Here is a 17494-nt window from a genome sequence, read left to right as displayed (position 1 = left end):
CTGGCTCGCTCAGGGGGCGTGGTCGGCGGCGCCAGCTACTGGGGTTTGGGGGCGGGACGGACGGAGGACGGGGGCGTGGTTGGAGCGCGCGCCTTTGCGGCCCGGGGGCGGGGCGGTCGGAGGAAGGGGGCGTGGCCAGAGGTCCGCGCCTGTGCGGCCGCGGCGGGGAGCGGGCTGTGGCCAGGGGCGGTTCCGGGCGGCAGGCTGGGGGCGGGGCGGTCGGAGGAAGGGGGCGGGGCCCGAAGTTGTTCCGCGCTGGGCAGCGGGGCTGGCGGGCGGACCGGGCCGGGCCGGAGGAGAAGTTTTCGCTGCGGCTGCTGAGCGAGGGTGCGGGCCCCCGCAAGCAGTGCACGCCCGCTGCCATGGCTTTCCGTAGGAGGACGAAAAGTTACCCACTCTTCAGCCAGGAGTTCGTCATCCACAACCATGCAGACATCGGCTTCTGCTTGGTGCTCTGCGTCCTCATCGGGCTTATGTTTGAGGTGAGTAAAGCGGGGAGGGGTACTGCAGGGGCAGGCGGTCCCATCTCCAGGACACCGCGGTGAAGACAGGGATTCCCTGGCCTCATCTGGCCTGGAGCGTGCCTGGCTGTCCCGCACGTTATCTGCACCTCTGGCTTTGTGCACTGTATCCACCCTGGCCTGGACCTAGGACATGATGGACAAGCACCCCTAGCTCCTGGCTGTTCGGGCCATGCCATGCTCTGTCGCCCCCTTGGGCACCCATGGTACCCTGCAACTGTCTCTCTGCATCTCTGAAACCCACGCCTGGCCTCGAACCAATCGCAGCGCTGCCTTCTTGGCCCCAGGACTGGGGTTTCCTTTCTGGCGTCCTGGTGCCAAGCTGGGAGACTCCCAGACCCACAGTAATTGCACAATTCCCCCCTCCTCCCAAGTAGGGGCCGCCAGATCTTCTAGGTTCTTCTAGTAGGAGGGACCCTAACCCTTCACCTTTTCTGTGGCTTTCTGGGCGTTCTTCATCCTAACCTCTGGAGCTTGCTCCAGGTGTTCACATGTGGCCCCGGCTCCATTCCAGTGGGGGTCTTCTACAACCTACCTCTCTTTAATTATGACCTAAAGCGTTAGTTTTAAGATATCCTTTGGCACTTTGGTCTGTTGGTCTCTCCCTATGGATGGATGTGTGAAATAGACCCAGAACCTCATCCCCCCCTTTTCAGGTTCGAGGAGAGGGGCGGGGATACCCTCTGCTTTTAGGTGAAAGGTGATTCTCTTGTAGCCTCAGGCGAATGGGGTGGGAGCAGAGGACGGAACTCTAAATCTACATCAGCAGTGTGCTGGTGTAGGCCTCCGAACTGTCTGTGTAAACCAAGGGGTCAGAATCCAAGGGGCTGGTGGTCCCTACTACAGAGTGGGGAAAACGATGAAACTGAAAAGTGGGAAGGACTGGAGGACACTGAGTATGGGTTTGCTGTGGTGTGTGTGTGTGTGTGTGTGTGTGTGTGTGAGATGTGATACACTCCCTCACTCTTACTGTAGCCTCCTGGTCCCAAAGCTCCTGTCCTCCCTTCGGGGGTAAGGTTGCTGATCTGCATTCTGAAGGCTATTAAGAAGCCGTACCATTTAAAAGTTGCCCGGCCATCCCTACAGCTACCCGCGTCTCCCTTCTGTTACTGACACAGGTCCTATTTGGCTGATGAACCTGCTGCCCTCTAGTAGTGGGGGGCCTCTTCTGGTGGCCAGCTCTTGGCTGGATGCATGCCCTTGGCCAGGCTGAAGGGTTTGCAGGAGAGAAGATATGACTGGGGTGCACACTCTATCAGTAATGCTATCAGGTCACTCTCCCCCCTCCCCTCCCCTCTCCCCTCTCCCCCTTCCCTCCCCTCTCCTCCCCTCCCCTCCCCTCATGTTTCCCTTGAGCTTCTGGAGAAGACTGTTCCATTGAAGACTGATTGCAGCCTCAGTTTCCCCATCATTGAAGAACCCATTAAAAACGGTCTTCCTTACAGCGGTGTAAAGCTTTAGGCCGAGGTTGTATCACCAACAAAAGCCATTCCTCCTTATCAGTGAGAGAATCTGTTTCTTACTCCTGGACCCTTCTTATTATTTAACATAGTGGCTTATTGAGAAAGCAGAGGACCTGCTCTGCTTAGCGTTTGCTTTCTGTCTATTTTGTTGTCCTCCATTCTAAGAGACTTCTCAGGGCCTTGCTCCAGTTCTTGAAGGGTAGGGTTGGAATGACACATGTGTCAATCATAAACCTCGTAGCCATGTGCTCCGCAGCTGGCCACAGCCTCTTGCTTAGTCCGTGGCTCTACTATCTGTAGTGTTTGTTAAGATTTTTGGGTTTTCCTGCCTTCGTGTTGTGCAAAAAGAGACGCCTAGTGTTTGCACTCCTGCCTCCTTTGTTCGTTATCTTTAGCCTTGCAGGAAGTCCTTTGCCTTAGGTCTGTGGAATCTGCCACGTCAGGAATTGTCATTGGTAGTACCTGATGGAAGAGAAAGGACCGAGGTGAGAAAAAAAGAAAGCCATTTTCCTTCAAGTGGCCTTAGGGTCGTAGACCAGACTTGGTGGAGATATCACTCTTTCCACTGCCCCATCTTTTTCTGTGGTATTTTAGCCCTTTGGGACTCACAGGACAGATGTTTCTTTCAGAAGACGCTTTGAGGACTTAGCACCAGTCTGAGCTGGTTTAGGAGGAAGGGGGCTCTCTCCTGAACCTCCTCTTCAAAGGTTCCTGATCTGTGCCGAGTGTGTAGTAGGTCTTCACCGTCCATTCTCACCCACTGACTGTAAAGAGATTGTGTGTGTGTCTGTGTGTCTGTGTGTGTATGTGTAGACATCTATTAGGAAGGTTTCTCTAGAAGTGAGGACAGAGGGAGCTGTAGGGGAGCAGGGATAAAAGCCATCAGACCCCTGGATTTGAATCTTGGGCCAGGCTAGGGTTCCTTGATTTGGGAAGCTGAGCCAGGAAAGCTGTATTTTAACTCTTCAAATAGAATATGACTTTCGTCATCACCCCCTCCCAAAAGTCCCCTGCCTAGTCTCTGCTGTTTCCTAGACCCCCTCCCCACACTCTGGCAAGCCGCAGACTTCATATCCACATCCACCTTCCCTTGCTAGTCACCTCTGCAGCCGTCCTGTGTTTTGATTTCCCTCTCAGGGTCCCCAGGGCTTCAGTTCTGTCTTTAGGGAGATGTTGACGCCAAATTCCTTCCCTTGGGATCACTTCCTTTTGGGAACACATGAAAGACTGTCTGGCCCCTGTTCCTCCAAGCCACACTCCGACGCATTTTTAGTTTAGTTTTGGGTTGTCTTATTTCCAAAGCAGGGGCAGCTTCTTCCCCATCCCAGGTTTTGTCCCATCTCATGTCTGTTTGGAGTAGAGCTGTTCTGTGCAGCCGCTGCACTTGGCTAAAAAATGTCAGGAATGTGGAACTTTATCCCCCCCCCCCCTTCCTTTCCAGCTTTCTCTTTCTTAACCCTGCTTCGGGTGCTAGAGGCCGTTTTCTTCTCCACAGTTCGGACTTTCTTAGGTGGAGTGTGGTTCTTCAGGGTGTGGGTGGCCAGTTGGGATGTGTGGATAAGTCAGATTTGAAAGGAGCCACCCCTCCCCTCCCCTTCGCTTCCAGTGCCCTGTGCCACGTTTCTAACCTGAAACAAGCAGCAAAGAGGACAACTCTTTCATTAGCGACCGGAGAGTGAGGAGTAGGGGCGCCCGCAGCAGAGGAAGCAATTTCTGTACCACCTTGAAACCGTCATCTCAAGAGAGAAACTAGTTTCTTCTTCGTTTTCTGCAGCTGCTGGGGAAATGTTTCTGAGGTTCTGAGGGCCATTTGTCGGTTTCGTGTTTGGTGTTTGTATCGGCTGTGATGAGGATGGAAGGGTTTAGGATGCAGAGGAGTTTGGGAATGGTAACTAGGTTGGGCTTTTAAACTTATTTCTGAGGCAGGTGTGGGAGCGGGTTCCTTTCTTCCAGGAACTGCTTTCTTTCCTGTTCCCGACCCCATGGCAGACTTGTCAGGAAGAAGTATCTGCAGTTCATATAATGGAAGCCCATTGCAGGTGTCATAAGTGTTTGGACTGGGGCGGGGCGTGGGTCTGTGGCATCAGTTCATACTCATGGATGTACCTGTGGGTGTCACAGCCTGCAACCAGACAGGCAGTCCTGTCTCCTGATGCTAGGTGAAAAGAAACGTTATGCATTGTGAAAAGATTCTTCTCAGTTAATAGAAGCGTGTTAGTGGCTCATAGGTACACCTGTGGATGTCAGGTCTGTTTTCTTTCTAATTTCTAATGCACTTTTGGAGATGTTACTTTGTCAGTTTTTATAATTTCTGACTTTTGCCTCCAGTCCAGGAGCTTGAAACAGCAGTCTGCTAGGGATGCTCAAGGCCCCCAGGATTCCCTCCTTCTCATGGGTGTCTTGCTTGGGTGAATTTCTGTATGTGGAACTCAGTGATTCGAGCAACAGACCAGAAGCTTGTGTTTGAGCTTTTCTTGATCAGGATTCCAGTTTAACCCTCGCCTATGGGATGAAGGGGAATATTTATTATTCTTCCCTTGGCAAAAGTGAAGGACGCTATTGGTCAGGTGGTGAAATTTTGATCTCAAGTACGAGATGAAGACTGATATGTTAAAGATCCCCCAGCACAGGGGTGCTTCCCCTATTCTTCCACAGTCGCACGGGTCACCGTTGGCTCTCAGGGTCTGCTTTCTGCTCCTAGACCTCTCATTTAGGGCCCTGGCTCTGTGTCATTGTAGGAATGACGCATTTTGAGATGGATACCTTTCTCCTAAATTCTCCCGTCCAAATGACTGACCCTGGGTCCCCTAATTCCCCCTTCCCCAAAGGATCCCTGGGCTGTGGCTGTGCACACACAACACGTTTTTCCTCTCGGACATTTGTCTACTTAGAACACAGGGTGTGGGTTCCAGGGGGTCTCGGTGCTGCCAGAGTCAGCTCTGGAGCAATAAAGACTACAAGGAAATCGCCCTAGAAGCTAAAGAGGTGTCTCTTCTCTTGCTGTCTCTGTCCTGTGAACCCCCAGTGGCTTCTTTCTCAGAGCCCCTATCCAGGCTGGTCACAGCAGAGCGACTCAGTCCCGACTGTTTGTGGCATAACATGTGTTGCTATGGTGAAAGCTTCCCTCTGGCCTGGCAGGCATGGCTTTTTTTTTTTTTTTTTCTGTGCTTCGTTGTGGGCAGGGGCCCCAGAAAGCATCCTGTGGTATAGCTGATGTACCTCTCAATCCAAGCTCCTGATAAGGGATGAAGCCAGAGGTCTGATAAGAGCGGATTAGGATTCCCACACGGCAGAAACGCTTTCTAATGGGCCACTGTGCTATTAGCTAGCCTTGGTGGGAAACTCTACTGATCCTATCTCTTAACCTTCTTATCCAGTGCTGTGTATCTGGTATCCATTGGTACCTAATGGTTTAAGAAAGGAGGGGCTGGGGTGGGGAAGAAAGCAGCAAAACTACAAATAGGGCTCCCAGGCAGGTCTCCTTCTTTCAGGGGCAGGCCTTTAGATCCTCCAAGTACTCAGTTACTTTGCCCTGATTAACCCCCCCCCCCTGCTGTCTCAGATGTCCTGCTGTGGAGGAGAACCAGACCCAGCTTTGGCAGAGCTGATTATGTTGTGAGCTAACTGTGTGGTTTAGAGAGCTTTGCAAGGGGTTCTTCTGGATGGTGTAAGTTCACATGGCTTTTCTTGCTTTTGAACAGAGGAAATGGAATCCTGATTGTGAGTTGGGGGTGCCAAGGCCTCTGGGCCCTCTGGTGAGTGTATTGAGCCCCCCCGGGGTTGTGAGGAGGGCTGCCACATTGCCTCTTGATGTCTTTCATTTGTCTGTAGGGACTGGCAGCGTTTTGCATCTGTGCAATGTTTTACTGGCCTCACCCTTCAGCCGGGATGGTTTATGGGGGTTGTCGCACCCATCCAGAGCCTTGGCTTCTCGAGGAGAGATTTGGCCAATGACCATGCACTGTAAGTTAGAGTCAGAGCCAAAATAAGAACTCAGCAGTTTAAAACTCAGCTCCGTTGCCTCCATGAGTGGGGTGTCTGGAGTGTAGGCACAGGCGACTTTGTTTTCTTTTGTCTGAATGGATCTGTTTATTACCTGGAAGTAACATCTGTGAGCCATTCCACTGGGAAGCTTTTCTGCCTAGAATGATCATTGAAATTCATATCTCCCTCAAGGAGACTAAAGAAGAACGACCCAAATGTGTGTGTCTGTCCTGTGTGAACACAGAGGAATGAACAAGAGCATTGCCTGCCACTGCCATTATCCAACATCTGTGTGAGATAAGAGGCTTCTGGTTGTAGCTGGCTCACTGACTTATCGTCGGCTAATCCTGTGGTCATAGCTCAAGGGCACATCTATTTTATGAGCTTCTATTTTATGAGTTCATGACCTTAGAGGGCAACTTAAGAAATTATCTGCTGTTTACAGAAGGGAAAAAATAAGCTCCACCTCCGAAGAGGGTGAGAGATATGTCCCAGACATTTAAAGTAAATGTTTCACAAACCTGGAGCCACGCCCAGTCCATCTCTGATGCATCTTCTGTATCTCTGCCCTGAACTCCAGACTGTCCTGGAGTGCCAGTCTCTGTGTGAAGTCCTGAAAGGAGCACATTGTACTGAAGAGCACTGGGTCCATTCATTTGGCAAATTCCTATTAAATGACAGAGTACCTGTGAGGTGCTTGTGTGAGCTCAGGGAATGCAGAGATGAAGAAGGTCGGGGCCCCGTCCTCAAAAAGGTCACAGTGTGGTACCTGAAAGCTGATGCACTGAGCTGGCCATGGTGGTCGAGGCCAGTGAACCCAGCGACTGAGGAGGCTGAGTCCAGAATGTTAAGAGATCAAAGCTAACCTGGGCAGCATAGTGAGATCCTGCATTAAAAAGTAGGACATGGGCTGAGATGGAGCTCATTGGTGGAATGCTCGCCTAGCATGAGCAAAGTCCTAGATTCAAACCCGCGGACCACGAGGAAAAAAAATAAAGAAAACTGTGGATGAGAGTCAGGCCTTAAGCTTGATGTGTGTGACAGGTGCAGCCTCAGACTTTCAGGCTCAACCTCAAGCCACTGTGCTTGGTGGAAGAGCACGTATTAAGAACTAGCATCCTGGCGGTGGGCATCAGGGTTTAGGGGAGAAGAGTGAGAACTTGCCAGGCACATCTGGCACCTGTACATCTGTTAACTACTTTGAGCAGGTCATAGGGGCTGCTATCAAAATCCCATAGGTTTGCGGGCTTTAGAAAGCAGCAATTCTTTATCACCGTTTTCAAGTCCGAGTAAATCTAAGACCTTGTTTTGGGGGAAGATCCGTTTCCTGGCATGCAGTGGCAAATCTGTATCTTTACATAGCAGAGAGAAGAGAAGGAAGGAAGGAAGGACAGAAAGGGGTGCTTGATTTCTGGGATCTCTTTAGTAAGGGCACTAAGCCCATAATGAGGGTTTTGTAATTGCGATTAATTATCCTTCAAAGTCCTACCTCTAAGGCCATCTCACTGGGGATAGGTTTTCAGCCTAGGAGTTTTTGGTAGCAGGCATCAAAAGTTCCATCCGTTACAGACTCTGTGTGTGTGTGGTGGTGGTGGGGGTGTCCCTGTGAGCACATATGTGTGCATGAGTGTGACGGCCGGAAGCCAACCTGAGTGTCCTCCTCTACTATTCTCTACCTTAGTTTTTGAGTCATGGTCTCTCACTGAACAGTTTAACGATCTGGCTAACATCGCTGGCCGGAGAGCTCCGGGATCCACTTCTTACAGTTGCAGAGACTTGCTCCCATGACCAGCTCTGATGTAGGTGCTGAAGATCCAAATTTAGGTCCTCATGCTTGCGTGGCATGTGGGTTACTGACTCACCTGTCGCCCTAACTTGCCGTATGGTGTCTTTAAGATTTTTGTTTCCAGGATTGAAAATAAAAACTAGGCTTTGTATGTATATGCTAGGCAAGGTTCTGCCACTGCGCTACACCCCGCTCTGGGATTTTGTTGTTGTTTATTATTTATTTATTTAGAGACAGCATCTCCCTCTGTAGCCTTGGTTGGCCCGGAGCTTGCTGTGTAGAACAGGCTGACGTCCTGCTCATGGAGAACTAATTACCTGCCCCTTCTTCATGCCTGGCTCCCTGTTGCGCTTTGTCGTTGCTTGTTTCTTTGTTTGAGGTAGAGTCTCAATAGTAGCATGGCTGGCCTTAAACTCAAGGGTGTCCTCCTGTCTCAGCCTCCCAATTACTGGAATTGCAAGCATAAGCCATCATTATCAGTGGGAAGGAACTTCTTAATCAAACTCCTGGATTTTCCAGTCACAGAGTTTTGCTTAATCAGGCCGTTCTACATCTTCATTATAAAGATAGACTCCGTCACAGGGAGTTTTTCTTCTTTTTCTTCTCAGAATTTTTTTAAGAACTTTATTTTTTTTTCAAAACATTTATTTATTTATTATTTATACAATATTCTGTCTGTGTGTATGCCTGCAGGCCAGAAGAGGGCACCAGACACCATTAAAGATGGTTGTGAGCCACCATGTGGTTGCTGGGAATTGAACTCAGGACCTTTGGAAGAGCAGGCAATGCTCTTAATCTCTGAGCCATCTCTCCAGCCCCCTTTAAGAACTTTATTATTATTATTTTTTTTTTACAGGAAATTCTGTTGAGTGGCACACCACCAGCGCTAAGCAGTCTGTGGCTAGGGAGGGAGAAAGACGTGTCCTCCAGGACAGCCGGTAGATACCAGTGGAGTTTCTAGGGCTCTCTCTCCAACCCTGCTGACCTCTGCTCCATGAAGGGAAGATCTCTTTAGTTAATCAGCACTTAGTGATTTCTGGTTAGTACCTAGTGTAGTGCCGGAATCTTTACCAAGTGGGTGTTGAGTCAGTGAGAGCATGGCTCGTGTTTAAAGGGACCACGGATAACATTAAGAGCAGTCTGGGGCCTCTTGGATAGCTAGTCCTTGGGAAAACGAGCCTCCCCTCCAGCAATTCTTAGAGTTCTTCAGGAAACCCCAAGGTCTGCTCCACAATACCCAACTTCCGGCTGACACGAATTCCTCAGACCTTGGAGCAGAGTTGAACTTTCCAGACCCCGTACTTCTAGACTTAAGAGTATGTTTTCAACTTGTATTGGTGCTGGATCAACTTCTGACCTCAGTAGGCAAGGGGTAACTTGTCTGTATGGAGTCTGTCCCTGCTGTGTGAAATGGAGATGGTGAAGTGGCAAGGAATGTTTGATGGTTGATGGATTGATTTCTTTTTTTGTTCAATCGCAGTTTTGTCTTTAGCTTGGGCAAAAAGTCTAGAGAGTTTTCCTCAGAGATGGATTTGTGGCTAGTGCCCTGTGGAGGCCGGCAGCCAGGAGGTAGGGGTATAGTAGAAGTGATGAACTCTGGGACGTGAATTCTTCCTGTAATTGTTGTGTGGTCCCTACAAGACCCTTACTTCTCTGGGCTACACTGGCTTTGGGGGGGGGGTGAATGAGTGGGGGTAGGGTAGATTGGCTCCCCTGTAGCTCAGCTGCCTCTTCCTACCATGGACCTGAACAACAAGGGCAGAGCCTAAACTGCCAGGGAGGAAGAGGAAGGGATTGAAGGAGGAACCTGCCTTCCTCCGCCCACACAGATTGTGACATTATTTAGCTTGAGCACAGCGGTGCCTCCGCTAGATTAAAGCTTCTGCTTCTCTTTTTGATTTGAGCTGGAATCAGTGTCACACTGAAGTTTTGGTTTGACATGTAACTGCAGTGCAGCAGAACTCAGGTAGGGAAGGAGAACGTCCATATTGACAAGGAACCATAGCCTGACCCCTAACGTGTTCTCCCAGGTTGACCAGGGGAGAGCTCGGAGTGGCTAGCCTGGTCCCTGCCTGGGCTGACTGCCCTATGCACTTTGCTCGGCAAGGTCCCGTTTTGTCACCCCAGCCCTCTGAGTGTACTCTGGGACCTTAGACTTCAAAAACTACTTTCCCCATTTCATGATAGATCGGTGCCTCTCTCTGTGCGTTTCTGCCCCTCTCTGCCGTTTTCTCTACCCCCTGCTCCCACTATTCCCCTTCCCCCCAGTGTTCTCGCTTGACCTTACTTCCCACTTCATCTTTCCTTTTCTACTCTGACAAACAGTAGCATGCTTTCTTCCTCACACTATTGGTAGTTTTGATTTTTTTTTTTTTTTTGATATCTCCTTCTGGTCCATGCTAGCCTGAAACCCACATCTGAGTGCTAGATTGCAGATGTGTACCACCATGCCCTCTGCATCAGTGCTCAGTGCTCTTCGGATGCCTTCTTTCAAGTAAGAATCAACCATCCCGTCTGACATTGAATTACTACAGTTTTGGGAACCAGGGAGACGGCTTGCTGTGGGGAAAGGGCCCTTGCTACTGAGCCTAATAACTTGAGTTCAGTCTCTAGAGAAAAATGACTCCTACAAGTTGTCCTGTGACTTACACACACACACACACACACACACACACACACACAAACACATACACACACTAAATAAATGAATAGGTAAATAAATATAATAACAAAATGAAATACCGGAATTTTATTAACCCCAGGTTGTTCACACTTATGCCTATCAAAACAGTAGCCACTTAATTAACTACCATCATGCTTAACTATAAATTAATTCGAAAAAATCAGTAACACAGTTTTAGAGAGTATTTGGTTCACAGAATGTGCTCTTGGATGGTGCTATTTACCACACTGCTTTTCTGTTCTCATGGTAACGAGATAGGAAGAGGTCCTTGTGACCTGGCTCCTTTAGGAAACTATTAGAGGCTATAGTTTACAGAGGTCAAGGTCAATCATGGACCTATGGCTAGACTGCCAGAGTTTGCATTCTGCCCTGCCATAGTGGGCAATTTATTTAACTTTTATATGCTTCATTTTCCTCGTCCTTGACATAGGATTAATCATATGCCATCGAGATATGGGGAGTGCTGGAAGTTTTACTATAAATACAGCGCATAAGGGGGGGAGGGAGATGCCGCTCCTTATAAGAGCCCCGTACCTGCTGCTTAGGTTATGACAATCAGAAAGTGCTGGGTGACAGCTCAGCTATGTATAACTTCTCTTTGTGGCTGTGTCATCCACTTGGAGCAGAGCCAAGAAACAGGATGCAGATCCGAGCTGATGATGTCCTAAACCCTTGCGAGGAACTCCATACACAAGCTGCCCTCCGGATCCAGTTCACATCTCACCTGTAAACCTGAATATGCTTCTTGGTTGATACTATGGTAGGGGTTTGAACACAGGGAATTGTGGATGCTAGCAAATTCTCTGCCACCAAGCCAATGCCCTTCCTAATTACAAATGAATTTCATGTTTGTGGTTGGGTTTCTTCCCCAAGATATCTCAGTACATATTTGCAAATATATTCTAAGTCCTGAAGAAAGAGCCTAGAATATTTTCCAACCTGTGTACAATCATAAAGTTAGTTTTTTTTTTTTTTTTTTTGAGACAGAGTTTCTTCTAGCTGTCCTGGAACTTGCTTTGTAGACCAGGTTGGCCTTGAACTCATAGAGATCCACCTGCCTCAAGCCTCCCAAGCACTGGGATTAAAGGTGTGCTCCACCATCGCCCGGCTAGGTTTTTACACATCCACTGTAACTAATATTGGAGTTTGGAGCCTAGAAATAGTCCTATTGGAAGTTAGGCAATCTGGGACAATTCATTTCTAGAGTTCCTGGGAAGCACTATTTTTATCACACTGAAATAAAAAGTAGAGCTTGTCTACTGCCTAGTTTGCTGTCACACCTCTCCCCCTAAATGTGAAAGAAACAGTTTTGGCTTCTTATCAACACTCCCTGGGAGAGGTCCGAATTAAGCACTCTTCACCCACCTGACCTCTGTCTCCCTTCCCTCCCTCCTTCTTTCACCCTTTCCTTCCCCATTCATCAACCCCCCTGCACTGTACCAGGCCCTGAAAGCTGAAAGGGATGGTAATTTGGGTTTACCAGATTGTGAGGGATCACTTCTCATGCCTTTAGCATTCAGCTGTTCCGTAGCCAGGTGCAACTTGTCCCGTGTCCCTAGCCTCAGGGAAGGGAGTGAGCTGGTTTGGTCCCTCCTTCTGCAATGCTGACTGACTGCTATTGGTCTTAGTCAGGGTGTCTATTGTGATAAAACACCATGACCAAAAGCAACTTGGGTAGGAAAGGGTTTATTTCATCTTGTAGCTGCTAGTCCGTCATCTATGGAAGTCAGGGGAGGAACTCCCCCGAAGCAGGAACCTGAAGGCAGGAGCTGATGCAGAGACCTTGGAGGAGTGCTGCTTACTGCTTGCTCCTCATGACTTGCACAGCCTGCTTTCTTACACATCCCAAGACCACCAGCCCAGGGTGTGGCACCCCCACAATGATCTGGGCCCTCCCACAACCTCAGTCAAGAAAAGGAACACTAAAGGCTTGCCCACGGCTGGTAGGGCATTTTCTCAATTGGGGTTCCCTCTTCTAAAAGGACTTTAGCTTGTGTCAGGTTGACATCAAACTATAATGTTTTTGTAAAGCCATCACTTTTGGGTGCTGAAAGCAGAGTGGAAAGGGATGTGTTGTATAGCCACAAAGACATTACCTTTGCCCCTGTAAGAGAGGCAGATCGGACGCAAACAGTCACATCTATATTGAGCCGCCATATTAGTAATCTGCATGTAGCCCCAGTAGTGACGAGGGCGTGGTCATCTACCAGAGAGGATGCTTTGAGAACAGGAAGGAAATATTCCCAATTAAGGAAGGGCAGGAAATAGAGTGGAAGGACTTAGGCAGAGGAGCGGTGTGTTTTCATGAGGAGTGGGGCTAAGTGTGGAACCAGCACGCTCAGCCCGTAAGTAATGCTGGTTGTTCTGGAGGTAGGATGGAAGGGAGAGAAGATGCCAAGGGGAATGTAGGCTCTGTCCTAGAGACCTTGGAGGTCATGCCCAGAGTTGAACTCTTATCCTGGAGGCAGTCGGGTGTTTTCAGGAGGGCGGTGGTATGATGAGATTGCTCTGGGACCGTGGAGAGGTGCAGGGAGGGTGAGCCTGGACACAGAGCCTGGGAAGGTGGCTGCGGGGCTGGTCTGTGTGAGAATTTCCATTTGGGAAATCTTTCTGTGCTGGTCTCTCTGGCCAGGAAGTAAAGTTGTAAGAAGAAGCAGGGACCCACATAGCTGGGTGCTCCCTAGTGTTGATTCTCCGTGTTTTTTTTCCATATGTTTTCTATGACCCAGGCTAGTAGTAAGGCTCTAGTGTGGGTGTGGGGTGGGCTTGTGTGGTTGAAACTGTCAGTTACCACCTGAGTACCGTACTGATAGAGGTCTTGCTATTTAACAGGAATGTTGCTTCCCAAACATCTGTCTCTCCCACCTTTGCCCCACACACCCTGCCCCCTAATCTCATCCTTAGCCCCCCCCACACCCTTTCTTTGATTCTTATTAGCACCTGCTTCTCCACCAGTGCTCCCCTTCAGACCTCACCAAACACCTCTACTTAGGACTCTGTCCTGCCTTTCTTTTATGGAACTCATTCCTCCTGTAGGCCAATTTTGCTGTTTCTTACTCACCCAGTTAGCCAGGCTTAGAGGAGCATCTGCTGTCTACCGAGAGTTCTCTGGGCTGGAGATAAAACATGAATAGAGCAGGTGGGGGTTTGACAAGGTTATGGGCATCTTGTGTATATGAGGTACAGTAATGAAGGGAGCCCACCCCAATAGTTTATTTTTAAAAAGAGGCGCTTATCTAGGCCTAAAGCATGTTGGCTAGGCACACTTGTTATGGGAAGCAATGGGTATCCAAATTCTCAAAAATATGCGCTCGGGTATTTGTTATCCTCTAGAACGGGTCTTGCTTTGAAGTTGAAGCTGACCTTGAACACACGGCCCTCCTCCCTCAGCCTCCCAGTGCTGGGATCACAGGTGTCTGCAGCACACCGGGCTTTTGGGGTATGCGTGAATGGAAACCCTAAGAAAGGACGCAGTCAGAGATGAGTCAGCTGTATCTGCGCTGCCGACCTTAAAGGCCCCTAGGCCAAAGGCCCGGATCTAGCTGTAACAGGGAGCCATTAAAACAGTAGGACGGCGTGGGTCCTTGCCCTTGCTAGGCCTTTCCCGCAGCAAGGGAAGGAAGCGTTTCGTTCACCGTGCCCCCAGTACTGTGCCCATAGGAAGGAGATGGGAGTTTACTGAGGTGGTCTCTCGTGTTCTTTCTGTCACCGATGGCCATTTCGAGCTTGTCTCTCCATGCTCTCAGTAACCAGTTAGAAGTGCTTGGAGAACCCTGAGAGTCGCTGGCTCCCTACAGCCACAGACCCCGGGAGCTTGAAGTCTTAGCTTTCAAAGGCCAGGGGGCTGGGACTTGCAGTAGATACCATTCGGTAGTTCGCTGATGACTCAGAAACAGAACTGTGCCCCCAACACCTGTTCTCATCCATCTCTCCTCCTCCCCCATCAAGAACCATTTTTGCTATTTTTGGTGTTTTCATGTTGGGTTATTTATGACTGTGTAAGGAAGCTGTAAAAAATGTTCTGTAGGGCCAGCAAGATTGCTCGTTGAGTAGAGGTACTTTCCATACAAGTCTGGTGGCCTGAGTTTGATCCCTTGAACCCACACAAAGGTGGAAGGAGAGAACTGACTTCACAAAGCTCATCTCTGACTTCAACATGGATGCTGTGGCACATGGGTTCACACATGTGCCACTTGAACATATAGGCATTCACACACATGCACACACACAGATAACAACAATAACAATAATACTATTAAGAACAACAGTAATGATGAAAAATATGTTATCAGCTCAGCGTATCAGTACCTGTGCACATATCTGTAAGTACATATATTGTTGTGTCCTTAATGGCGCACAGCAAGACAAAATTGTCTAAATTGATTCACACCCAGTGTTTCCTTTATGTCTGGGAAGACTTCCTATGAGTGCAGAGACTTTGCTCATGCATATGGTAGGGCAGATGATAGTCTTCCATTGCGCAATTCACCTGCGTGCATTCACTGGGCTCCCTTCTGATGGACACGTGGACTTGTTTCCCGTCTTTCACCCATATAAGCTGTGCTACAGAGAATGTGTGGGCATGGGCTTCACTTTGCTCCTGTGTTGAAATACCTTTCAGGGTGTTTCGTAGGGAGGGCACTTGGGTTAAAGTAGAAATGCATTTGTAGTTTTGAGAGGTGGTGGCATTTCCCCCTGTCTTTTTTTTTTTTAAATATTTATTTATTTATTTGTTATGTATACAATATTCTGTCTGTGTGTATGTCTCCAGGCCAGAAGAGGGCACCAGACCTCATTGCAGATGGTTGTGAGCCACCATGTGGTTGCTGGGAATTGAACTCAGGACCTTTGGAAGAGCAGGCAATGCTCTTAACCACTGAGCCATCTCTCCAGCCCCCCCCCCCCCCCCCCCCCCCCCCCCCCCCCCCCCCCCCCCCCCCCCCCCCCGTCTTTTTCATGCTCTGCTCAGATCCACTCACTGGTCATTTAGCTATGTGACAGTGTGTAGTCGTATATAGTTAGACAAGGAGAGCTCTGCCCATTTCCACAGCGAACTATTTGCTGCTTCATTCATGTTCTCACCATCAAGCAGAGCCCTGAATACGTAACAGCAACCACAACAAAAATATATTGAATTTTTAAAAAACTGTACTGCTTCGTGCCTTTCGATAAGGGAGCTGTTTCCTACTGAATTTCTTTTAAAATTTTCAAAATGTATTTTTCTTTATTCTCGAGGCTTTCGTACATTTGTATAATGAAATATGATCATATCTACCGCCATTTCTCTTCTCCAGCTCCATCCTGGTCCCCACTCAGCATGTCCCTCTCCCACCATCTCTTTTTAAAAGTAACCCACTAGGTTCAGTTAGTGCTGCCCACATGTGCATAGTGTGGAGCCATTTATGGGAGTGGTCACCTGTGACACAAAAAATGACCCCCAGCCATCCCATCCCCTCCCGCTGACTTCCTTGCACATCTCCCCGTTGTTTCTCTTGCTCTGGCCCTCCACAGTCTCCTCAGGACCATGTCCGCTCCCTCTGCAGCTGTTTGTCCTTCCTCACACTCCACAGGCCTCTTCTGGAAAATCCTTCGTTTCTTCCTGGGCTTCCTCAGCTCCCCGGTTCCCTGCGCTTCCCTTCTGATGACACCGCCTCTGGGTGACACCTCTTTGTCCCACTTGACTGGCAGTCCCTGGAAGATAGACGTGGTGTCTGTGGCAGAGCCTCCGGCATCCTGCCTGCAATCATGTCATGTTCCACAATTAAGTGGTGAGATAGGATTACCAGCTGATAAATACCTTTTCGGAAACTTTTGCCTGAATTTTAAATTATGATACAACCCACCGCCCGCTTACTGCTCTGATGTCAACAGGCCAGTGCTTCTCAGAGCGTTCGCCAGTTTTTCCCCGACGCGCATTATCACAGCCCAGAAGGTTGCCTCATCCCCCAAAGAAACGTTAGCATCCATTTCTCACCGCTGCCTCCCACCCCTGTCACCACCCCAGAAACCACTAATCCTGCTCTGGACTTGCCTGTTCTGAACATTTCATATAAATGCAATCATACAACATATGGCCTTCGTGTCTGGCTTTTATTTAGCATTGTGTTTTTGAGATTTAGGCAGCTGTAGCATGTATTAGTACTTCATTCGTGTTGCGCCTGACTCGTTCCATGGTATGGAGATAGCGTGTTTGGCTAACCCGCATGTCGGGTGATCAACATTTGAGTTGTTTCTGCTCTTTGGAGTTTTGAATGATGCCCCGCTGAACACTCCTATGTAAGCGTTTGTGTAGATAGCATGTGTTCACTTCTCCTGAGTGTATTCCTATGAATGAAATCGCTGGGTCAGTGAATAATTTCCGTGTAGGCAAGGAGCCAGGGCTGAAAGGATATTGACCAGTTTGTCCTTTGAATTCAAGAGGTTTTTTTTTTTAAATCTCCAGTCCAGTATTATGCATATTACCCATTATTCTGCCTTCACACGGCAGCTATTGAAGTTATACTTGACGGACTGTAATTCACAGGCAGATGTCTGAGTTCATACAACACTGTTTCCTGCTTCCCAGGCGGGCTGTGCTTTGCTGACTATGGAGATGGCAAACTCCTATCTTGCCCTGATACTATGATTCATTCCAAGCCACCAAATACCCATCTGTGTTGAACCACTTAGTAGGTTATGGCCACAGCCGTGCAGGGGAACGCTATAGCTGTTTAAAACAGGATGAAGCCATGCTTTATGTATGGTCATGGACTGATGCCTGTGAACTAGATTAGCATGTATAGTATCAGCCCATTTTAATACAAAACGTATGTTTATGTCTGCAGAAGCAAAGCCAGAAAGGGTTGAAACAGACTGTCAATGTTGATTTTGCTTCCAGGAAGAAAGACTAAAGAAAACTTTTTAGCTTGCATAGGTATGTTTCTCTTTTTAAAAATGGTCCTTGGACTTCCCACAGGGCAGGGAAACTTGATTGCTCTTTGGGCTAATGAGGGAGGGGGACTTGACTGGGGGAGGAGGAGGGAAATGGGAGGCGGTGGCGGGGAAGAGTCAGAAATCT

At 48.8% G+C, this 17494-nt stretch overlaps 1 protein-coding gene across 1 annotated transcript in view; it reads left to right on the top strand.

Moving 5' to 3' along the window:
• Positions 1-240: 240 nt before the first annotated feature.
• The window catches only part of Tram2 (translocation associated membrane protein 2), a 77005-nt gene continuing 59751 nt past the window's right edge, over positions 241-17494 (top strand). Inside the window, exon 1 of the mRNA XM_050124068.1 lies at positions 241-482. Coding sequence (XP_049980025.1) covers positions 363-482 — 120 coding nt within the window. The 5' untranslated portion in view covers positions 241-362. The remainder of the gene's footprint in view (positions 483-17494) is intronic.

The sequence above is a fragment of the Alexandromys fortis genome, unplaced genomic scaffold (genome assembly GCF_014885135.2).
Source record: "Alexandromys fortis isolate MF-2015 unplaced genomic scaffold, M_Fortis_MF-2015_v1.1 scaffold_207, whole genome shotgun sequence".
NCBI classification, from domain to species: domain Eukaryota; kingdom Metazoa; phylum Chordata; class Mammalia; order Rodentia; family Cricetidae; genus Alexandromys; species Alexandromys fortis.
Note: the sequence above shows the minus strand (reverse complement) of the source record. Positions and strands in the feature narration are given on the sequence as shown.